The sequence below is a fragment of the Phacochoerus africanus genome, chromosome 4 (genome assembly GCF_016906955.1).
Source record: "Phacochoerus africanus isolate WHEZ1 chromosome 4, ROS_Pafr_v1, whole genome shotgun sequence".
Lineage (NCBI taxonomy): Eukaryota > Metazoa > Chordata > Mammalia > Artiodactyla > Suidae > Phacochoerus > Phacochoerus africanus.
This window is the reverse complement of record NC_062547.1, coordinates 58,521,012-58,543,148: the sequence shown is the minus strand read 5'-3', so window position 1 is coordinate 58,543,148 and position 22,137 is coordinate 58,521,012. Positions and strand designations below refer to the sequence as shown.

General features: G+C 49.6%; 1 protein-coding gene across 5 annotated transcripts; it reads right to left on the bottom strand.

Annotated features, from left to right (window-relative positions):
* Window positions 1-2,843: 2,843 nt before the first annotated feature.
* LOC125125420 (H-2 class I histocompatibility antigen, Q10 alpha chain-like) lies at window positions 2,844-20,809 on the bottom strand. Of its 5 annotated transcripts, XR_007134418.1 has the most exons (9): window positions 20,211-20,555; window positions 16,181-16,288; window positions 9,440-9,700; window positions 7,728-8,003; window positions 5,600-5,875; window positions 5,401-5,496; window positions 5,073-5,100; window positions 4,734-4,823; window positions 2,844-3,881 (listed from the first exon to the last, which is right to left on the bottom strand). XR_007134418.1 is itself a non-coding variant. In XM_047776412.1 (8 exons), the coding sequence occupies exons 1-8, from the start codon at window positions 20,323-20,325 to the stop codon at window positions 4,805-4,807; spliced, it is 1,179 nt and encodes a 392-aa protein (XP_047632368.1). In that variant the 5' UTR covers window positions 20,326-20,555; the 3' UTR covers window positions 2,844-4,804. The 5 variants fall into 5 exon arrangements, 4 of the variants coding, with proteins under 4 accessions (XP_047632368.1, XP_047632366.1, XP_047632369.1 ...); XM_047776412.1 differs by having other exon boundaries at window positions 2,844-4,823; XM_047776410.1 differs by lacking the exon at window positions 5,073-5,100.
* Between the last annotated feature and the right edge of the window lie 1,328 nt (window positions 20,810-22,137).

Here is a 22,137-nt window from a genome sequence, read left to right as displayed (position 1 = left end):
ATGCCTTCTGATGTTACAGTTCTGGCTCGTTTCCGCCCTCTGGGTTAGAGACTCAGCCTTGTCCTCCACACCCTGGTATTCTCCCCAGTCAGATTCCAGAGGTCCTGGCAGCACAGAGTATGACCAATGGCAGCTTCTCTTCTACCCTCGACGCAATGTAGATAGTTCTGGCTTCCTGGGTTTGCTCTGGTGGAGCAAAGGGGCCTGGAAGAGCCTGGCTGAAGGTCGGACCTTTGGCATAGACAGCTGGCAGGCTGACTCCCACCTCCCTGGCTGTTTGCCTTGAGGGGAGGCTGTGTGATTCCATTCTGCTCTTACTATTCAGTTATGTGGCATTATGGTGCAAGGGAAGGCTAAAGAGACACAGGTGAGATAGCTTATGCTCTCAATTATCCTTCTGTTTCTGCCTTGGTCTGTGAACTTTTCCAGGAAGTTAGAGGAGAGAAAAAGACTAGCCTAGGCATATGGAAATTCCCAGACTACATGTTGAATCAGAGCTGCAGCTGCCAGCCTACTCCACAGCCACAGCAATGCAGGATCTTAGCCATGTCTTCAACACATACCACAGCTCACAGCAACACTGGATCCCCGACCCTCTAAGCGAGGCCAGGGATTGAACCGCATCCTCATGGATGCTAGTGGGATTTGCTTCTTCTCTGCCACAAGGGCAACTCCCAGGTGTGAACTTTAAAACAAACAAAGAAAGCAAGCCTTGTCATTTGGTGAGTGGATTCCAATGTTATTCATTGAGTATACATGATTCATTATTATTCATTAATGAATTCCTTCATGTGACACATAATCACAGAGCACCATGCCACACTGGGCAGCCATAGAATTCTGGTTTGAATGTAGTGGCCCCCCAAAAGTTGTGGTTCGGGGCAGGACTCTCGAGTGAATGGTTAGCATGTGAGATTAGTACAAATGTGTGTGGGGGATATCAGGGTGGCCTGAGGACTAGAAGTCTGACAGCACTTCACCCACAGGCTGAGCAAGAGGTGAGTCCATGGCTAGAGATCCCACAGTTCTGAACCATAGCCAACCTGGTCTGGCAGATGGAGGGAAACAGTTCCCAGGAGAGGCCCCTGGCAGAACCTGCTGGGTAGGAAGGCTGTTCCCTCACATCTGTGATTTGACCAAAGAGTCCTTGAAAGGTGTCACTTTTCTGCACCCAAGGGCACTCAGAGACCTCCTTACTTGCCTTTCTGCCTCCGTTCACTCCTGAGACTGGCTGTTCTGGGTGCCCAAGGGGGAAAACCCAGGGCTAAAAAGAACTCCCTTTGCATATTTGCCTTCAGTTCCCTCACAAGTTTCTCTCCTGGCAGGGGTGGATGAGGGAGGAACCCAGAAGAGAGGCAGATGTCCAGGCTGGCCCAGAGCCCCAGACTTTGGTTGAGACCACTGACTAGCTACTGCTAAATAGGGAAACAAAAATGAGCAGTGGGAGCAAGGCCTAGGTTGACGGTACTGCCATGCTTTCTGAACCGGTTCACCCCTCTGTGAATTAGATTCAGGACCCCTGAGTTCACCTCCTACATGGCTGTGGAGTCCTAGTTGAATCATGTCTCTTTGCTTCCATTTTTGCAGGTGTACCAGGCTTAGACCAGTATATGTTGGGTATGGGTGGGAGATAAGAGAGAGATGCTCTCAAGGGAGCTCGCAGCCTGGACAGGAAGGACTCTAAAGTGAGAGGCCATGAGACCTCAGCAGGGGGAAGCAGAATTATGTGAGTATGTCCAATTATCAAGGGTTTGTAGAGATGCTTTAGGATCCCTTTAGGTCTAAAATGTATTTTATGGTTTCATGAGCAAAACACTGAGCTAGTGTCTAAGGAAAATGTGACTTTTTTTTTTTTTTTTTTAGGGCCACACCTGCAGCATATGGAAGTTCTTGGGCAAGGTGTTGAATTGGAGCTGCAGCTGGCCTATGCCACAGCTGCAGCAACGCAGGATCCAAGCCTCATCCACAACCTGTGCCACAACTTGTGGCAACACCAGATCCTTAACCCACTGAGAAAGGCCAAGGATCAAACCCACATCCTCATGGATACTAGTTGAACCCGCTGAGCCACAACAGAAACTCCAGGAAAATATGATTAAAGCAAAATGCAGTTGCCCAGTTCCCAAGGATCTCATAATCCATTTATAGAGCAAGCACTTCCTGAAGGTCAGGATGGTGCCATTGGCAGCATAAAGGCTGGTACATTCTCTCTGGTGTGAGAAGTCAGAGTGGGGACTGCTCTAGTGGAAAGGGTTAGTAGAACTCAGGAAAGGGAAGGAAGGCACCCCGCAGGCAGTATTGTGTTCTCTTATCTCATCTGGCGCTTTTGTTTACCAGCCTCCAGGTCCCAGAACCCCAGGTTTTCTTGTTCTAGTGAGAGGCTGGTGGACAGAGGGTGAGGAAAGCCAGCAGCAAAAAAGCAATGAGGTGCAAAAACAAGGTTTCCTGGAGTTCCCGTCGTGGCGCAGTGGCTAACGAATCCGACTAGGAACCATGAGGTGGCGGGTTCGGTCCCTGCCCTTGCTCAGTGGGTTAACGATCCGGCATTGCCGTGAGCTGTGGTGTAGGTTGCAGGGGGTATGTATAGTGTACAGAAAGGTGACACAGCTGTACCAATTACAAATAAGAATGGCTGGCCAGGAGCCTCCTCCAATCTTCTTCCCCCAAATCCACTCTGCCTCAACCCCTTCTCAAGGGAAGAATGTTCCAATTCTGCTCAGGAGTATCTAAGTGTATCCAGGGCTGAGGGAGCCCTGAGGTCCATCTGGACACTTGCAACTTCTATGGGTGGAGACCAGACCCACGTTGTGTATAATTTGTCTCACTATACAGCCAGACAACTGTAAAAATAAAACATTTATTAGAAAACCTTATTAATACAGGTCCACAATCCCTTACCCGAAACCCTTAGGGCCAGATGTATTTCAGAATTTAGAATTCTTTTGGCTTTAGGAAGGTACTGTAGATGCTGGATATCACATAACACTACTTAGAGAGGTCTGGGATGACACTCCATGATTTCCCAAACTAATATTTCTGTGGAAAACTGCAAAAAGGCACACAAGAAGTAAACAGAGTATAAATAGCCTCACTTCACTTCAGGAATTTTTTTTCTCCTGCCCTTCCCCCCGGTCAGGATTTGATGACAAAGCTTGGAAGAAACTTCTGACTTTGAGAGTTTTTTTTTCTGGATTTCAGAATTGCAGATAAGGGATTGCAGACCTGTACTTACTTGCCCATTTACAGCACAGCATGGTTTTCATTGAGGCTTTTGGTACATTGGTGAGGTGCCCAGCATGCAGCCAGACTGCCTGGCCTCACATCCCAGCTCTGGCATGAACCAGCTGTGGGACCCTGGGCCTCAGTTTCCTCATCTGTAGCACAGGATTATTAATTCTGCACAAATGTACTATGAATATTAAATAGCTTACAGTAAAGTGCTTAGAACACTGCTTATGTGGTTAGTACAGTGAATACGGAACATGACAATATCACTGAGAAAGATTGACATTTAAGATACATTTTAAGTACAATCTGATAATTATGATCTCATTGCTGAGGTCCTGCAGGCCACCAGGGCAGGCTGAATCTTTTTCTAGTATCACCAGTCATTCACATCTTGGGGCCAAGGGCCTCCCAGGGCTGCAGACATGGAGGTTTCAGAAGTCCCCACAGGAGGTTCTGTCACACTTTTCATGTCCACTTAAGGGGAGGCAGAGGGTCCCCTGGGAAAGGTCTGGCCTTGTGTCCTTTATGACAGTGGAGTGCTTCCTCTGCTTGCTAGGGCTCTGGAGTCCCGGCCCCTAGCACCTCAAATGGCCATGAGACTGGAGCTGCTGGCAGAATCAACCAGTGTGTAGTCCCAGGGAGTGTCTTGTTCACTGAGGAGACATTTCCATAGGACACAGTAAAAAGAGGTCTTCCCCTCATTTTAAAAGTAACATGTGCTTACTGTAAATGTTCAAACCATTCAAAAGGACAGGTAATATGGGAAATACGGCCTGTGTTGTTTCCCATCCTTCAGCTGCCTGGGACTAAGAGGCCCCTAAGCCCCTGTCCCTCTGAGCTTCTCCTCAAATACATAAGGACACCCACATACTACACATACCCTCACCCTGACACATACCCCATACACCCCCTTGCCCTCACACATACACACCCATTCACCCTCGTGTGTACATATACCCACCCTCTCTCACCCTCATAGCCCCCTCACACCCTAACACTCTACTTTTTACAAAAATGGATATCATATGTACATACAAACACACTTATAAAAGAGGCAGGCATCCAGCCATTTCTTCCTGATGCTAGCTGATGCATGCAGGAGGCTGCCCTTGTAGCTTTATTACTACTGTTCTGGTTCTTCCCTGACTGCCCAGACCCTTAGTTTTCATGTTGGGGAAGTGGACATGAGAACAGAGAATAACTTTGCCAAACTCACAGGGGTGTCTGAGAGGCTCTAGTGGGATTTACACTTAACATGAAATCATTTTGCAAAATTGTCAAGTGTAAAACAATATGAGGAATTACTACTGCTCTCCTCCCCAACCACCCCCCTACCCCAAACAGGATTAGACTTCTAAAAGGACTTCAAAGCCATCTTAGTGGCACAGACTTCTTGTAACAAGGCTGAAGGGAGTGAGGAGGGATCGTTTTGGGGGCAGAGTGGGCCCCTTGCAGTCAGATCACACCAGTGAGCCAGTGCAGTGGGACTTCATGCCCCCAAGCACCTTAATTTGTGACAGTGAACTTCTGTTATCAGATGAGTTGAGTAGGCTCTGTTCTCGTTGGGCTTTGGCAATTATAAGGGTCCTCTCCACCTGCAGGAAGAAAGGAAGGGGGTGCTCTCAGTTGGCTCCCTAGTCCCTGTCCCCCGAACCCAGGTAGTGGCTCCCTGGCGTGCTCTCTACATTCTCTGCCTGCTCCAGGATGGTGGGATGGGGCAGGGGGCTGAGGCCAGAGAAAGAACCCACCCCATTTCTTGCCTACATCCTGAGTTCTAAGGCATCTTGGTCATGCTTGGGAACACCTGGGGCTTCCTCTCCCCAACCAGCCCATCCCACAATCACCTGGGGCTTGCTTCCTTACTCCTGGTTTCTGGGGGGGGAAACAAGAGACAAGATGAGTGGTGAGCAGAGGTGGAGCCCTGGGTCCCCGCCTTCCTTCTTCTTACCCTCTGGCCCTTTCCAAAGTTAGGCCCACTGATCTCCCCTGACTGTAGGATCCATGGGGTCCTCAGGGTGGCATGCAATTGTGGGGTGGCGGGGCAGGACCTCAGCAGTAGTTGCTGCTCCCCAGGAGGGAACAGTTCTAGCTGCAGGGATGGGAGTACAGCATTCTTCCCTACAAGGCTGGATCAGCCAGGGGGCATCCTACTCTTGTTTATTATCTACCTACCTTGAAGGCACTTGATCAAGATCACAACACAAACCACCAGCAAGACCAGGATGGGGGAGATAATCATGGCAATAAGTCCAGACGATGAGGGTGATTCTAAGAAAGACAGATAAAAGGGGCACCCCACAGATCATAGGACCTTCTCTGGGTGTCCTGGGACCTTCTGCCACCCCCTTCCTGGCCAAGCCCAGCTCCTTACCCCAGGTCACAGTGAGTGTGTGATTCAGGCTGGAGTGTTGCACGTGGCAGGTGTACTGGATCTCTTCCCCAGCTGGCACCTGCGTGGCCAACCATGTCTGATAGGTGCCATCGCCACTGGGGCGTGTCTCCACATACTCAGTCTTGGAGGTCAGCTCCTTTTCACCCAGCCACCAGCTCAGCGAGATGTCTTGTGGATAGAAGCCCAGGGCCCAGCACCTCAGTGTGGTGCCCCCATCCTGGGCCGTGTGCTTTGTCACCCGCACTGTGGGTGGCTCTGCAGGGAGAGGTGGAGGGAGGAGGCTGGTGAGTGGCTGCTCTCTGCCCATTGCTCATGCTTCATCCTGGGCACCTTCAGCGTCTTCCAGGGTGAAGGACAAGGAAATGGGGACAGGGACTCTCTCCAGGGAAGGCACCCAGTTACCTTTGTAGGCAGGGACAAACCATTGCCAAGAGTTCCAAAGGGGCCCTGTCCTGGAATTTCCACAAGGGAGATATGACTCCTGTCAACAACCCTCTGCCATCAGTTGGAGCCTAATGGGGATCCACCATCTCTTCCTCTCAAAGTTCAAGTCCCAAATGATATAATCCAGGTGTAATGGTTCATTATATGTGTCAACTTCACCAGGCCAGGGGGTGCCAAAACATTTGGTCAGACATATTTCTGGTTATGTGTGTGAGGGTGTTTCTGGGTGGGATTAACATTTGAATCAGTGGACTTGGTAAAGCAGACTGCTGTTTGTTCCCGGTGTGGGCGGGCCCATCCCCTCAGCTGAAGATCTGAATAGGAAAAAAAAGGCTGGATAATAGGGAGCATTTCTTGCCTGACTGCTGAGCTGAAACATTGCTCTTTTCCTACCTTCAGACACAAACTGAAACACTGATTCTTCTTGGGTCCTGAGCTTTCCAGCATTTGGACTGAAACTACACCATTGGTTCTCAGGCCTTTGGACTTAGACTGGGTCTCTCCTGGGTCTCCACCTTGCTGAATGCAGACCTTGGAACTTCTCAGCCTCCATAGTCACATAAGCCAATTCCTTAAAAAGACTTTCTCTATGTATCTTGTTCTGTTTCTATGGAGAATCACAACTAATCTACCAGGTGAAGGACATAGGACAACACCTTGTGCTTGAAAGAGTGATCTACACTATTTGTTTAATACACAGTAATATGGTGCTTTGGGGAGGCTGCAGCAATTATTACCATCTTCATTATACTGAGGAGGAAACTGAGGCACAGAGAGGGTAAGTAATTTGCCCAGGGTCACACAGCCAGCAAATCCTAGATATGTATCTGGAGGCTAGGCTTCAGCACCTGAGCTCTGAACTCCCCTGCTCTGCTCTCATTATCACATCTTCCACTCCTGATGTTATCTGTCCTGTCCTCCATTTGAGGGATATCTTCCCCATTACCTCAGCTGATTCATATCCCACCACTCAATCACCAGACATCCCTGGCATGCTGGGTATTCAGATTGGCCGCACCCTGGCAATCTCCCTAACTATCACAGCCTGTGAGGCTTTCACCCTCAGCACCTCCATGTTCCCTAGTGTCCATCCCAGCCCTTGTGTCTCCAGCTCTACTGGTTGGGCTCAGGAGAAGTTCACGATGCACCTGGACTCTGGGGAGCATGTTGAGCATAACACGTGTGAGGGAGGAGAGGGACAGAGGGCCTCAGCTTCTCTGGCAATCCCTGTGGTCCAGGGAGTGGTGGGGGATGCTGTCCTCTGAGGCCTGGGGTCTGTTTCACAAGGAGCAGAACCACAGATTGTTAAACCCCCAAAGGATTTGATGAGCCACCTGGTTTAACCCATTCACTCTGTAGATGAAAAAAAAATTGAAGCCAGAATGAGGGGGGTTTATTCTCTAAGACCGCAATAGGACAAGGGAGACTCTAGAGCTCCCCGCTCCACCTTACCTGAAGTGAGGGCTTGAGGTCTAGGCTTTCTTCTTGCTCTGCAGGAGGGAGCTGTTGGCTAGTTAGTCATCTTTCTGGGTCCCAGTGGGCTTATCTGAACTAGGAGGAGACAGCCTACTTTCTTATCCCTCAAAGGCTTCTCTGTCAAATTGGATGGCTCTAGAGAATGGGAGCATGGTGCCAGTTTGCATTACGGAAGGCTGGGCCTTACCTCTCCGGCTGAATCTCTGGCCTCCCAGCTCCAGGTATTTGCGTAGGGAGGTAAGGCAGACACCTTCCACGTAGGCCTTGTCATACTCTGCATAGCAGCGCTCTGTCTCCCACCAGCGCTTGGTCCGTACGGCCACAGGCTCAGCTGACACCCAGCTCAGAGTTTCCAGGTCCAGTGACAGGTGGTCCTGGCCATCGAAGCCAAACTGCCAGAAGCCAGTGGAGTGGCCGTCCTCCTGGATCTCACAGCCAAACATGCGCTGAGTGCTGTGCATGCCTGTGTGTACAGGTCAGAAGGCCATGGTTAGTGTGGGCTGGAGGGCTGAATCCCTAAGAGCCAAGGAGAGGCCCACCATCCATAATGGCCTCCAAGGGGTAGAGGAACAGGATGTTAGCCTTTTAAGAAATTCTCCCACAGTGCCACAGTGGGTTAAAGATATGGTGTTGCAGATGCAGCTCACATTTGATCCCTGGCCTGGAAATTTCCACATGCTGTGGATGCCACCAAAAAGAAAAAAAATTCTCCCAAGTAATTTTCATAAGCAGCCTGGGCTGAGAAACCTGCTGGGCCTCTTATGTGGAAGGAACACTCGAGTTCAAAATTAATCACATCCTTATTTTATTTATTTATTTTGTTTTTAAGGTTGCACCTGCAGTATGTGGAAGTTTCTGGGCTAGGGGTCCAAGTAGAGTTGCGGCTGTGGTCTACATCCTAGCTATGGCAACATTGGGCTGAGCCGCATCTGCAACCTACGGTGAGATACTTAACCCACCGAGTGAGGCCAGGGATATGAACCCTCATCCTCATGGAAACTATGTCCAGTTCTTACCCTGCTGAGCCACAATGGGAACTCCTGACATCCTTGTTTTATATCCTACACTACGTGTGGGTGTAAAATGTCCTTAAATGGTGGGACTAAGTGATGCTATGCTTATGCTGGGAGCCCAGGGCTGAGGCACATCATTCCCTGTCTCACTCCTTTACATCTACTCTTTCTGAGGCATCTAGGAACCTGAGACTTTTAGTCTGGTCATTTGGGTGTTTGGGCCCAGAGCAGGAGGGTGCTGTTTGAACCAGTCATGCTCTACTAGCTTAGCAGCAGCCCCAGCAGTGGGCATGAGCTTGCTATTGTTTTTTTGTTTTGTTTTGTTTGCTTTTTAGGGCCTCACCCATGGCATATGGAGGTTCCCAGGCCAGGGGTCTAATCAGAGCTACAGCTGCCAGCCTATACCACAGCCACAGCAACGTCAGATCCGAGCCGCATCTGTGATCTACACCACAGCTCATGGCAACACGAGAACCTTAACCCACTGAGCAAGGCCAGGGATTGAACCTGAGACCTCATGGTTCCTAGTCAGATTCATTTCTGCTGCGCCATGATGGGAACTCGAAGCCTGCTGTTGTTTAGATGGGGAGGCTGAGAAGGCATCTGAGGGCCCGAGGGATGAGGCACAGGGAAGGGGGATCATCATTGCCCAGCTCCTGGGGCTGCTTGCTTCACTGGCCTATGGACTGGTTGCTGAAGCCACAACTGATTCTGAAGGCCTCGAGGCCCCTGCTTGGCTATGGAAGAAGGAGACTAAGAAGAGCCAAGCATCAGAAGCATGCCCTACACCCTTGGTAGAGGGGTCTCCATCCCCAGGCAGACAGGCATGGGTGCCTGGAGGGTTAGAGGAAGGAGAATGGGGGCAGCAAGAGACTGCCCAACGTACCACTGCTCTGGTTGTAGTAGCCCATCACTGTCCACATCTCCACCTGCTGCACCTTCGCCCAGATCCTCTGCTTCTTAGTCTCCTTCTCCCAGTACTGGGCATCCATGTGAGCCATCCATGGGGCCTGTGGTTCCGCTTTGCCTCGACGACTATCATACCGGATGAAGACCTGGTCGTCCACGTAGCCTACAGCCAGAAACTGAGGGAGGCCTGGCCCTGGCTCTGATAGGGCCAGGTAGTGGTAGCGGAGGGAGTGCGTCCCTGTGGAAACACAAACTGGTTTTAAGTGCACATGCACTACCAGGATCTGCACTGAGGGTTGGTGTGTGGGGTGGGGTGAGCAGTGGAAATTTACCCAGAGAATTCGTTATCAGCAAGAGCAAGAATTGGGAATTTCAGTTAAAAAAAATATAGATTTTATTCTCTAACATCCAAAGGGTTTAAATGTATAAACAATTAGTCAAACACTGAGGCCAAAGTTCATGCTTTAAGGCTTATGGACTTTATTCCTAGAAAGTTTCTCAGCTGCTCACTCAGGGAGTATTTACACTATACTCATCTTTAGTAGTAGGTGTGATTGTCTGGCTTCCCATTTCACAATTAAAAAGGATGTAATTTAAAAAAAAATTGTTTTAAGTTTAACTTAAAACAATTTTTCTATGGCCACCCCTGAAGCACATGGGAGTTCCTGGGCCAGGGATCAGAACCTAGCCAAAGCTGCAACCTATGCTACAGTTGTGGCAATGCTGGATCCTTATCCCCCTACAACCACAGCAGGAACTCAAAAAATAGTGTGATTTTTAAAAAGTTTGTTGTTTGGAAGTTTAATTTATGTGGAATTTATCATTTCCCCGACATGCCCTGAAATGTTGGCCATCCTTCTTAGCTTGAACCATTGATTTCAAGCTGATGGCATCTTGGCTCCATTCCCCATTCCCTCCTGCTCCCACAGCAGACATTGCTAGTCAATCTCTTTTCTCTTTGAGTCCAAATGCTGCCTCTCTACCATGGCTCCAAAAGCACCAATTTATGGATTCAACTTGGTGCTGGAGATGAAATCTATTTAGCAGCCAGTCCTGCCTCAAGCTATAATCAAAAATGCTATATCTGAAAAAACTCAGCCGACATGTCTCAAAGATATCACTGGGTTACTTCCTTGCCTAATTAATTTTTTTTTTTTGTCTGTACTCATGGCATGTGGAAGTTCTGGGCCAGGGATCAAACCTGTGCCATAGCAGCGACCCAAGCCACTGCAGTGACGATGCTGGATCCTCAACCCTCCATGCCATAAGAGACCTTCTCCCTTACCTAATTTTTAAAAAGTTTTTGCTCAGAAGATCTTATCCTCTAACACTTCTATCTGTTATTTTTCTGCAGAGCATTACACTTCCTAGAGAATATGTACTTTACCTGTGTCTCTTGTTAGCGGTCTATTTAATATCACCTCCTCTAGGGCAGGGATTCCTGTATGAACTATTCTGTTTTCCCAGCACCTAGAACAGCTTCTGGCACACAGTAGGTGCTCAATGATTGAATATTCAAATGTGAAAGAAGGTATCAAACACATCTCCACATTCAAAGCTCTCTTTTTACTATCTCTTTGTTACTTCTGGTCACACCAAACTCTACCCAGGCCCTCTGCACCTGCTGTTTCTTCTGCCCCCAGGTACTCTGCTTTGTCTTCTCTCAGCCAGTCTCCCCATACCTTAGGTTGCCATCAGGTGTCCCTTCTTCCAGGAGTCCTGATTTCAGCCAGCTGTCCCCAGAGGGGTCTTATTAGTGTCCTGTGCCCCCTATGAAACTGTGAACTACATGAGGGTGGGCAATGCATTGATTGTGTCACTGCTGTTTCCCCAGGGCCTAGACGCATGGCTGGCATACAGTGAGAACTTACTTCTGGCATTTGTTGAACTGGACAAAAAACAAGAACATGAATGGCAGAGCCAATAATCACAGCTGCCATTTTGGGGGGGGTGACTGCTGTGTGACTGCACTGGTTTAACTGTTCCTCATACGCTATCTCAGTTGATCCTTACAATAAACTGCAGAGGTCAGTGTGATTGGTCCCATTTTATAGATCAGGAAACTGAGCCCCTGATCAGGTGAGGCTGAGTGTAACACTCAAAGGTGTGCACTAGAAAGAGGGAAGCCCAGATTCTCTCCCCAGAAGTTGCTGCCTTTTTCTAAGCTGAGGAGTGAGGTGCTCTCATCTCATGGCTGGAGAAACCCCTCATGAAAGGCAAGAGGGGTCAATGTCAAGAGTGTTTGAGTGAAAGGTTAACATCTCTCCTGGACTGGTATGAGCCTCCTAGGGAATGACTGGAGTCTGTCTCACCGTGCTGTTTCCTTGCAAACCACTGAGTTCAGATCAGTGTTGGGTACTCCTGTGCTGGCAGCTGTGAAGAGGCACTGAGACATTCAGGAAAACAGAGGCTTTGGTTTCTCTGTGTCTCCAATCTGTAGCAGCTCCACCTGCCCTGGAAGTGAGGGAAGGCAAAAGAAACTTTGGGTAGCTGCTGGGCCTCCTGAGTGGTGGGAAAGCCATGAAAATGGAGCTTCCTGTCCTGTCTCCCTCTCTACAGCTAAGGAAGCAGAGTGTGGTGGGCTGAATAATGGCCCCCTAAGATATCTCTGCAACCTCTGAGTGTTACCTTATATACCGCCTATACTATAAAACAGGAGTTTTGCAGATTAAGGATCTTGAATAGAAAGATTATCATGAATTGTGTCCTTAGAAAAGGGAGGCACAGAGTTCCCATTGTGGCTTAGAAACCTGACTAGTATCCATGAGGATGCGGGTTTAATCCCTGGCCTCGCCCAGTGGGTTAAGGATCTGGAATTGCTGCAAGGTGCAGCATAGGTCACAGATGGGGCTCAGATCCTGTGTTGCAGCAGCTGTGGTGCAGGCTGACAGCTGCAGCTCTGATTCAGCCCCTAGCCTGGGAATTTCATATACCAGGGGTATGGCCTTTAAAAAAAAAAAAAAGAAGAAAAAAAAAAAAGAAAGAAAAGGGAGGCAGATTATATGATTGTCAGAGGAGAAGGTGATGTGAAGATGGAGCACGGCAAGATGCAAGAAGGTACCACAAGGCAAGAAATGTAGCTCTAGAAGGTAGAAAAGGCAAAGAAACAGATTCTTTCTTATATAGCTTCTTGCAGGAGCTAGGCTTGCTGACATCCTTTTTTTCTTTTTTTCCTTTTGAGGGCTGCAGCAGAGTCATATGGGAGTTCCCATGCTAGGAGTTGAATTGAAGTGGCAGTTGCCAGCCACAGCCACAGCCACGCCAAATCTGAGCTGACTCTGAGACCTACACTGCAGCTTGCAGCAATACCAGATCATTAATCCACTGAGTGAGGCCAGGATCGAACCTGCATCCTCACAGACACTACGTTAAGAAGCCACTGAGCCACAACAGGAACTCCCTTGCTGACATGTTGATTTCAGCTCAGTGAGACCAGTTTTGGAATTCTGACCTCCAGAACCATAAGAGAATAAATGTGTGTTGTTTTAAACCACCAAGTTGTGGTTAGCTGTTACAGCAGCTATAGGAAAAAAAATATACACAGTATTAGACTCCAGCCCTTTAGGTCCTGTGAGTTTGGTGGCCAGTTCAAACCTGTGAGCCCTGAAGGTCATGGTGTTGCTTCCGTGAGAGAGAGAGGGAGGGAAAGAGAGAGGGAGAGACGGAGGGAGAGAGGACAGGGAAGGACAGGAAAGGGATGCACAATCTGGGATCAAGGACATCTCTGATCTCTGAAAGCTATGCTGAGGCTGGAGGTACACAGAAGTAGGGCCCAGGGACCCTGGGGCTCCCAACACCAAAGCAAAGAGTCTGAAAGGGGCTTATGTGCTCTTCCCCAGGTATGGAAAATGCCAGAAAGAGCAAGTCATGCTAAGGTTGGGCCTAGCAGGAAAGGGAACAACACATACCTGGTTGTTCTGTTAGGGCAGGTACACAACCTTGCTTATTATATAACATTACTATTTATTAATGTTAGTTGCTTGAATGGCCAGTTTTTTGTTGTTGTTGTTAAAGTATAGTTGATTTACAATGTTGTGACAATTTCTTCTGTACAGCAAAGTGACCCAGCCATATATATATATATATGTACACACACACACACACACACACACACACACTCTTTTTCTTATATTATCTGCCATCATGGTCTATCCCAAGAGACTGGATATGGTTCTCTGTGCAAAACAGCAGGACCTCATTGCTTACCCATTCTAAATGTAATAGTTTGTATCTATTAACCCCAAATTCCCAGTCCATCCTACTCCCTCCCATCTCTGCCTTGAATTGCCAGTTATTTTATTGTTTTTTGTCTTTTTGCCATTTCTTGGGCCGCTCCTGCGGCATATGGAGGTTCCCAGGCTAGGGGTCTAATCAGAGCTGTAGCTGCCAGCCTATGCCAGAGCCACAGCAACGCAGGGATCCGAGCCACGTCTGTGACCTACACCACAGCTCACAGCAACGCCGGATCATTAACCCACTGAGCAAGGCCAGGGATCGAATCCGCAACCTCATTGTTCCTAGTCGGATTCGTTAACCACTGTGCCACGACGGGAACTCCAATTGCCAGTTATTTTTGATTAAAATGAAGGAAAGTCTATCAAAAAAATTTTTTTTAATTTACAAAACATTCTTAAAGCACTTAGGTGCTGGCTCTGTCCTGAGCATTTTATAAGATGTGGGCCAGTTTACCCTCATAACAACTTTATCAGGCAAGTACTATTCTATATATCTATGACAGATGGGGAAACTGAGCCACAGGAAAGCAAAGTCACCTGTGAAGCTCACACTAGTCACTCACCTAGATTCTCCAGGTGCCCCCCTAGCGTGTACTGGTCCTTTACTGAACACACTTCTAGCTGACATTGTGTGGCTGGGGACACATGAGAAGCCTCTCCCCATGGCCTCTCTCCATTCTCTGCCCTCCCAAGACATCACCCTGGGTACATTTTAAGAGGGCTAAGTTCTGCTCATCCTGGCAGCCTAGACCATATGGCCCAGCAGGGCCCACCCTGCTGCCCACACAGCAAGTACTTTCTGAGCACCTACTGTCTGGCCCTCTCCAAGGACTTGGGGATGCTGGGATAACTCAAAGAACCCCAGGTGCCTGCTCTTGGGAAGCTTACATGAATGTAGGATCAGGAAGATATATGCATAAAATACATGATAGGGTGGAGAGTGAGACGTGCTGAGGGAAAAAGACAAAGCAGAGAAATACAAAATGTTAGGGGAGGAGTTTAAAATTTTAGATAGAATGGCAGGGGAGGCCGCCCCAGAAAGGAAACTCTTGAGTAAAGACCTAAAGGAGCCAGCCACAGAAAGATCTGGAAGAGAGCATTCCAGGTCTGCAGAGGGGAAAGCTAGTGCAAAGGTCCTGAGACAGGAGTGCGCTTGGAGGTGTTCATAGGCTGAAGCAAAAACACAGGAGAAAAATGAAATTGTGGTACGATTCAGTGTAGTAGATGTAGAGGGGAAAAAAGGGGTTGAATTCCAAATCCTCCCTAGGCTTGTCCAGATGGTGTCTGGAATGGTCTGGATATAGACCTCTGGTCTAGCTCACCCTGCCATGAGGGCTTGGTTCCTGGCATCTGCTCTGCCCATGGCCTACATTCTGGTATCTGGTATCCACCCTGGGAGTCAGGGATCCATTTTTAGGACAAGTTCATGATTGTGGCCCCCTCAGCTGACTTCCAGTTATTGCCTTCCATGTACCCAGGGAAAGGGCTGCCATCCTTCCCTCCCTGAAAATCCCACTTCTCTCTGCAGGGGCTCACACAATACCCATTCCCCTCTTTTCCCCAGGAGAAGTCTCAGCTGGGCCTGGACTCCCCCCTGCTAACTGGACCCAGGAGGCATCATCATGCCTTGGGCTCCAGCCCAGAGTGAAGCAAAAAGAAGCAGAGGGAGGCCACCTCCTTGGCTTTGGAGATTATACCCCCTGCCAGGCTGGGATGGGTGCCAGGCACTGTGGGACCATGGCAGGAGAATGTGGGGGCCACATGGCAGGTATTCAGGGGGATCTGTTCCTGCTATGAAATGGACTAAGGAAGGTAGTACATTCCCATTGTTGCTTCAGGGCCTGTCTATGTAATCAGCACCCCTCCATCCCCCTCCCCTGGCCACTTCCTGGTCACTGGGTCACATGGCCAGCCCTTAACAAGGAACAGTCCTGAGCATCCCCCCAACCCTCTTAAGCCCAGTTTCCTTCTTCCCCGGACTGTGGTAGGCGAGGGAGGAGCCCAGCCCCTTTCCTACTACTCCACCAGGAGACATTTTTTTTGCATCTGTCCCAGCTCCCCTACAATCCATGTAGCACCTCCAGTTCCTAGCTTTGTGGCCTTGAAGAAATTATTTCACAGCTCCAGGCCTTGGTTTCCTCATCTGTAAGTGGGTGCAAGTAACTGACCTACTCCACAGGGCTGAAGCATTCAATGAGATCCATGAATATAAGGAAGAAGTATAGGCATGGAGACATCCTCTTCTTAGTCCTTTCCTATTCTGAAGGGAGGTGGACATGGGAAGGAGAGGGCTGGAGTAGGGGGCAAGGTGGGGAAAGATGCTGGAGTGAGGAGCCAGGTTCTAGCCCCTAAGGCACCCTGGCAGAGTTTCACCACCCTAAGACAGTCCACCAGATTCCAGACTGCAACATCATCTCTTGCAGGCTGGGGGCTCCTGGCCTCCACCATCCTACCCCGTCTTCAATAGGGTGGCAGGGTCTTACCTCTAGGCCATGGTTTCTTTTCCAACTTCAGGTCTGCCAGTTCTGCCATCACCACCTTTGCCATGGAAGCTGGGCCATCGGCCACCAAGGGCAACCCCCAGGGACTCTCTGCAAGAGAGGGAATAGAAGAGGGAGGTATGAATCTCAAGGCATAAATATCTTATACATCCTCCTGTCTGCTGGAAGAGATGGTATGGAATGACAATGAGAGACATGTTGGAAGGGAAGAGAGACATGAGGGCCTTGCCTAAGGAGTGACCAGAAGCCTCCCCAGCATGCAGGAACAAAGCCAACAGGGCTGAGTTCTGGGCCTCAGTGCAAGGTATGGTTCCTGAGCTTTATAAGATTTGATTCATGGTGTTTTCACCATATTCCTGTGAGGTATATCTTGATTGTTCCCACTTAGAGAGGAGGGAAGCCAGGGCTGGGTTGCCTTCATCTCTGCTCAACATCACACAGCAGCTTTGACAATCCTGCCATTGACATGTATTTAGTTGGTTTGGGGTTAAGAGAGGACTGGACACTGGCAGACATTGGAAACCTCTCAGGTGATGCTCATGTGCTGCCAAGAGGAGAGCCCAAGCACTTCTGGCTCTACCTGTCCCTGCCCTGCTCACCCGCTGATCTGTACTGGCCCTGATCTCTCCCCTTGCGACATTACTCATTGCACAAACAAGCACCTATTGAGCACCTACAAGCCAGGTACTTAGCCAGTATGGGTGTGTGTGGGGACAGAGAGAAAGACATAGCTCCCAGGGAGCTCAGATCTGGAGGGAGGGAGACAATTGAGCAGTTAAACAAGCAGGTCCAGTAAACTGAGAGGGGTTGCAAGTGTTGGGTGCAGAAGGTACTACGTGCTGGGAGAACCCTGGGGCAAGAGGGTGCTGAGTCCAGGTGTCTCGTAGGCTGAAACCTGGAGGAGATTGCACCAGCTGTGAGTTGCCAGGCAATGGGGTGGGTGAGGTGGGAAGACCATTCTGGGCTAGTGAGTCTAGTGTAGTTCCAGAACCTGTGGCAGGAGCTTTACCTGGAAACTTGTTGGAAATGCAAATTCTCAGGCCCCACCCCAGCCCTATTGAATCTGAAGCTCTAGGGGTGGAGAGGAGGGCAGAAGCTCTTTGGGTGATTCTGAGTTGATTCTAAAGTTTGAGAACTGCTCTAGGCAAAAGCAATAGCACAGGAAAATGCCTGGAGTTAAAAGGAGAAGGATGAGTTCAGGAAAACCAAGGTCAAGGAATGACTGCAAATGTAAGAGATAAGTCTGGGAGGAAAAAGGGCTAGATTGCCTCTCCATACCTGTTTCCCCTTAGGAAAGTGGGAAGAGGCCAAACTGGGGCAGGTCCTAAGGGCTGGAGTTCAAGGCTAAGGTCTGGGCCAGGGAAAGGGTATGGCTATAGTCGCCTGGAGGGGACCCTGAATCCCTGGCTTAGATGAGCCTGGAATGGCAGGAAGGGGGAGGCAGAGTAAGAAGGGCCTGCAGAGTCACCTTAGAAGGAGGAAAGGGGTAGAGGGAGACCAGACGTAGTCTCAGGAGTCAGGGCCCTTGATGTTCCATAGGATTTACCTCTGCAGTCCCTCCCCTAGCCTGCCCTTGATGCTGCTCCTGTCTGGATGCCAGTAGTACATCTAGCCGGGTGCCAAGGCCAGATACCCAAGAATACACCCCTCACCCTGCTCTCACCACCAACCCCCAGCCCCCAACTCCAGCTTTGCTATAGTAACCAGCAAATCATCTATCTGTGCTTAATCTGTCTCTAACAACCAAGGGCCACCGATTAGTTCTGCCTTCTCCTCTCCCCTGGTCAGGACTCCCTGCCTTAGCTTTTGCCCAAGGCATTGTGGCTCCAGAGCCAGCCTGCTGGGATCCAAATTCTAACCAGCCATGTGACTTTGTGCAACCATGGGTAGCCAGCTAACCTCTCTGAGCCTCAGTTTCCCTATCTTTTTTTTTTTTTTTTGGCCACACCCATGGCATATGGAAGTTTATAGGTTAGGGATCAAATCTGAGCTGCAGCTGTGATCTATAACCTCAGCTGCAGCAATGCTGATCCTTAACCCACTGTGCCTGGCCGGGGATCAAACCCATTTTGCCACAGAGACAACACTGTATCCTAAACCCACTGCACTTACAGCGGGAACTCCATCAGTTTCCCTATCTTTATCATGGGGATAATAATTGAATGCTTGTCATAAGGTGCTATGAGGTTTAGAACTTACTTCTGCAGCACTCATGGTATCTGCCCCTTGAAAGCCACTTTCTCATTCCCACCTCCAGCATGGAAAGCCTGGCATCCATAACATTTATGAGGGGGCCTGCTGGAAATGCCTCGCTACCTCCCCTCCATGTGCCACCTCTCTCCTATAGTTTGGCACACACCAAGGTTATCTCTCCATTCCTTCCCACCTCCTTGGCTTGGAGACCTGCCCCTGACCATTCCCCTCACAAGGTCATAGGACTTATGCACATATACCCATGACCATCCCTGCCATGAACAGCTGGAATCACCTGTGTGCCCCTGTATCATCCCAGCAGGAAGCTGTAAGAAGGATCCCTAAGGGCCATGTCAACCTAAAAACCAGGACTGGTTACACAGTCTTGGCCCAGAGACACAGTGGCCCACCCCCCTGGTGTTCTTATTCTAGGGACATTAGCCAAACATTTCCCCATCCCTGGCCCCACTCTCTGCTACCAATCTCCTGCCCAGACATCCAGGGTGCTTCTCCTTTAAGTGTTTCCCATGAGGAGGTGAGGATTGAATCCTCCTGTAAGTGCATCCTATTGGGTTCAGGAGCCTCAAGTTGGAGCTGATGTCTAACCTCTAGCTGAAGTTTGGCCTTTCTCCCATGGTGAATGGAGCAAAAAGCTCAGCAGGATTAGCAGAACTTGTGCTTTTGGTCCCAGATAGAAGCCACAGATGTTTTCAAATCGCATGAAAAGTTGTTGCAAACACCTGGAAATATGCTTTCCCCCCACTACTTCCAAATTCTAGGGAATTCTTACTATTTAAGCCCATTATTTAATGTGTTAACTTAGAAGCGCATATATATTACACATCGAAAACTCACATTTCCTTTTAAAAGTTTTGTATTTCTATTTAAATTTTAATAGCTTTATAAAAACATAATTGGGTTCCTTTGGAATCCTATATTTTTCATTTTGTTATTAAAAACACTCCAAGACCCGGCCCAAGCACAAAAAAGGCCCAGTGCTGCCACCTAGCGTCCTCTCTAGGCCCTATTTCACATCTGTAAATGGTAAACCTTGGAAGTTGAGAACCGAAATGTCTTCTGGTACGTGCAGCCCTTAGAACAGAGCCTGGAATAAAGGACATCAGCTATTATTATTGCAGTAATGGTGGACACCTCCCCGCCTGTGCTAATAAACTTTCAGTGATCTGTGCTGTCAGGGTGGGCGGTGACTCGTGGGAGCTGTTGAGAATCCCGGAAGTAAGGCCCAGCTGTTTTGAATGCAGAACGGAAATTGACAAAGAATGGAAATTCTGAGTCATGTCAGAGAAACCCTCGAAGCACCTCCTCACCCTCCATCCAAAGGGTCGCCCAGGCAACCCGAGAGAACCTTGCCAAGGGACCAGAAAGACTTATAGCGACCGATGGGCAGTTGCCAGGCCGAGCTAGAAGGCAGGAGGCATGGAGGATGCGTTCAGATTCCCACCTCCACGTAGCTTCCCTAAGGCCTTCCAGCAGGAAGCTGTGGCGTCGGCTAGGTCGCAGGTGGCGGGGGGTGGGGTGGTGGTGGTGGTGATGGTGGCACAGGCCCACTGGCCCCTGGGGTCCTCACCTTGCAAGGCCGCTTACTCTGTCAATGGGCTGCAATGGGAGGCGGCAGAGCCTCTGTCTAACCCGAGGCTCAACGACCCCTTCAGTCTTGGTTCAGCTCTCCAATTCACCAGCCTCCCCCCAAAAACCTTGAAGTGGCCTCCAAATTCTTGGCCGATCTCTCCCTTGCACCCCTCCTCCGCTCTCGGCTGGGGTATCCGCCCCCGGCCCCTCAGCCTTTCCTCCAGGTTACCTGCCGCGCCCTCCAGCACCAGCCCCAAGAGCAGCAACACCAGCAGCGGTGGCGGCGGCGACGGCCGGCCCCAGAAGCTCCCGGGGCTCGGCGGCCCCCTGGTCGCCAGCCTCATGCGCAGCCCCAGGGCGCAAGTGCCCGCGGAGTCCGTCTTCAGCTGTGGGGCCAGTGGCCTGTTGCCAACGCCGGCCGCCGTCCGACCACAGCACGCGTCCCTCGCCCGGTCCCGAGCGGGGAGCGCTCAGCGCCCCCCGAGCCGCCCCTTCTGCGACTCCTCGTTCTAGCCTCAAGCTGAAGCTCTGGCTCTCGCCGGGTTCCCGCTGAGGTTCTTAGGCGGCCTGGGGGCCCGCCCACCGTTCCTCGATGGCCCCCTCTGCTGGGCTTCGGAAGAAAAACACCCCCTTCCCATCATTTGATAATTGTGAAGTAAAGCAATTACTACCACACGAAATGAGATCACTGAGGTGAAGTTAACGTTACAGCCATTTGAAAAGTCGGGCGATGTCTGCGACAACGGTCATGTGATTCGAAAATACCTGTTTCTGTTGGGGACCGAGGCACAGATTCTGCTAACTCCACGGAGCTTCGCTACCTCCGTTCATCACTGGAAAAATGGCTGCAGTTCAGCTAGCCGATAGAGAAAAATAAAGGTTATTTTCCCCATCTAGTTTCCCAGAACCCCTGACTGCAGACCAGGGACTCCCATGGTCAAGATAATAGTTTTCAGCTGGACGTTTTTCTGCCTTTCTTCGTACCTTCTCTCTCTTCTTTCTCATTCTTTTTCCTTCATTCCTTCCTCTCTTTCTTTTCCTTCCTTCCTTCCTTCCTTCCTTCCTTCCTTCCTTCCTTCCTTCCTTCCTTCCTCCCTCCCTCCCTCCCTCCCTCCCTCCTTCCTTCCTTCCTTCCTTCCTCTTTCTCTCCCTCCCTCCCCTCTTCCTTATCTTGCTGCATATGGAAGTTCCGCTAGACCTATGGGGCAGCAGCCTCCCAAACGCCTGATCCCAGCCGTATATCTCTGACCTATGCAGTAGTTTGCCTCAACCACTGAGAGGCCTGGGATGGAACCTGTATCTTCACAGAGGCAATATGGGGTACTTGACCCACTGAGTCATAACGGGAACTCCTGGCCAGTTTTCTGATATTTGAAAATTCATAAGGCATTTCCCTCGTGGCTCAGCATGTTTAAGGATACAGTATTGTCACTGTAGTGGCTCGGGTTGCTGCAGTGGCTGGGTTTGGATCCCAGGTCCGGGAACTTCGGCATGCCCTGTGAGGGGCACGCGCATGCACGCGCGCACACGCACAATTCGTTGGAAGGACTTTGGTGATCCTGATTGGGGTGAATAGGGGGGAGGAATTTACACATCAGAGGGAGGGTCCAGGAGTGCCAGAAGTATTCTTACCCTGTCTTGGGGCCATCACACGCATGGTGTCCTGCCAGGCCGGTATGAGGGGAGAAGCCAGACTGTAATGATCTGAATCTAGAACACATTTGCTGAGTTTTAATATTGTCAAAAGGACACATAGAGTAGAAAGAATAGAGGAAGGTGAGCATCAGAAAGTATAGTTAATCAAGTTAAAAATAAATAAAGGAAAAAACATACAAAAATAACAAATCTGCATTTTGATATGATTATTACATTCCAAAGGTTGTGACATATTGGCAGGCATTAGTTGCAAAAATTACAGAGAAATTTATTTTTGTAGGTCATCCAGGTTTCTTCAGAGGGCCAAACCAAATAAGATGACCCAGTTAGTTTTGGTTTGCTTTAAGGTGTTAGCTCAAGTTCCTGTACCAGAAGCAGTGAGGCCAAATAAACCGAAAAGTCAGAGTTTGGAGCAGAGAAATGTTTATTGCAGGGCCGTGTGTGGAGATGGGTTGCTCATGCCCCCCAAATATCCCAAACTCCCTTAACTTGAAATCAAA

Bases quoted from the DNA above. Each gene is read 5' to 3' on its own strand.
- LOC125125420 (XM_047776409.1), bottom strand. From the start codon at position 20,325: ATGAGGCTGGCGACCAGGGGGCCGCCGAGCCCCGGGAGCTTCTGGGGC. The intron at 9,701-16,180 runs GTAAGACCCTGC...GTGTTTCCACAG, and splicing joins AAAGAAACCATGGCCTAGAG to GGACGCACTCCCTCCGCTAC. The intron at 8,004-9,439 runs GTACGTTGGGCA...CTGTACACACAG, and splicing joins CTACTACAACCAGAGCAGTG to GCATGCACAGCACTCAGCGC.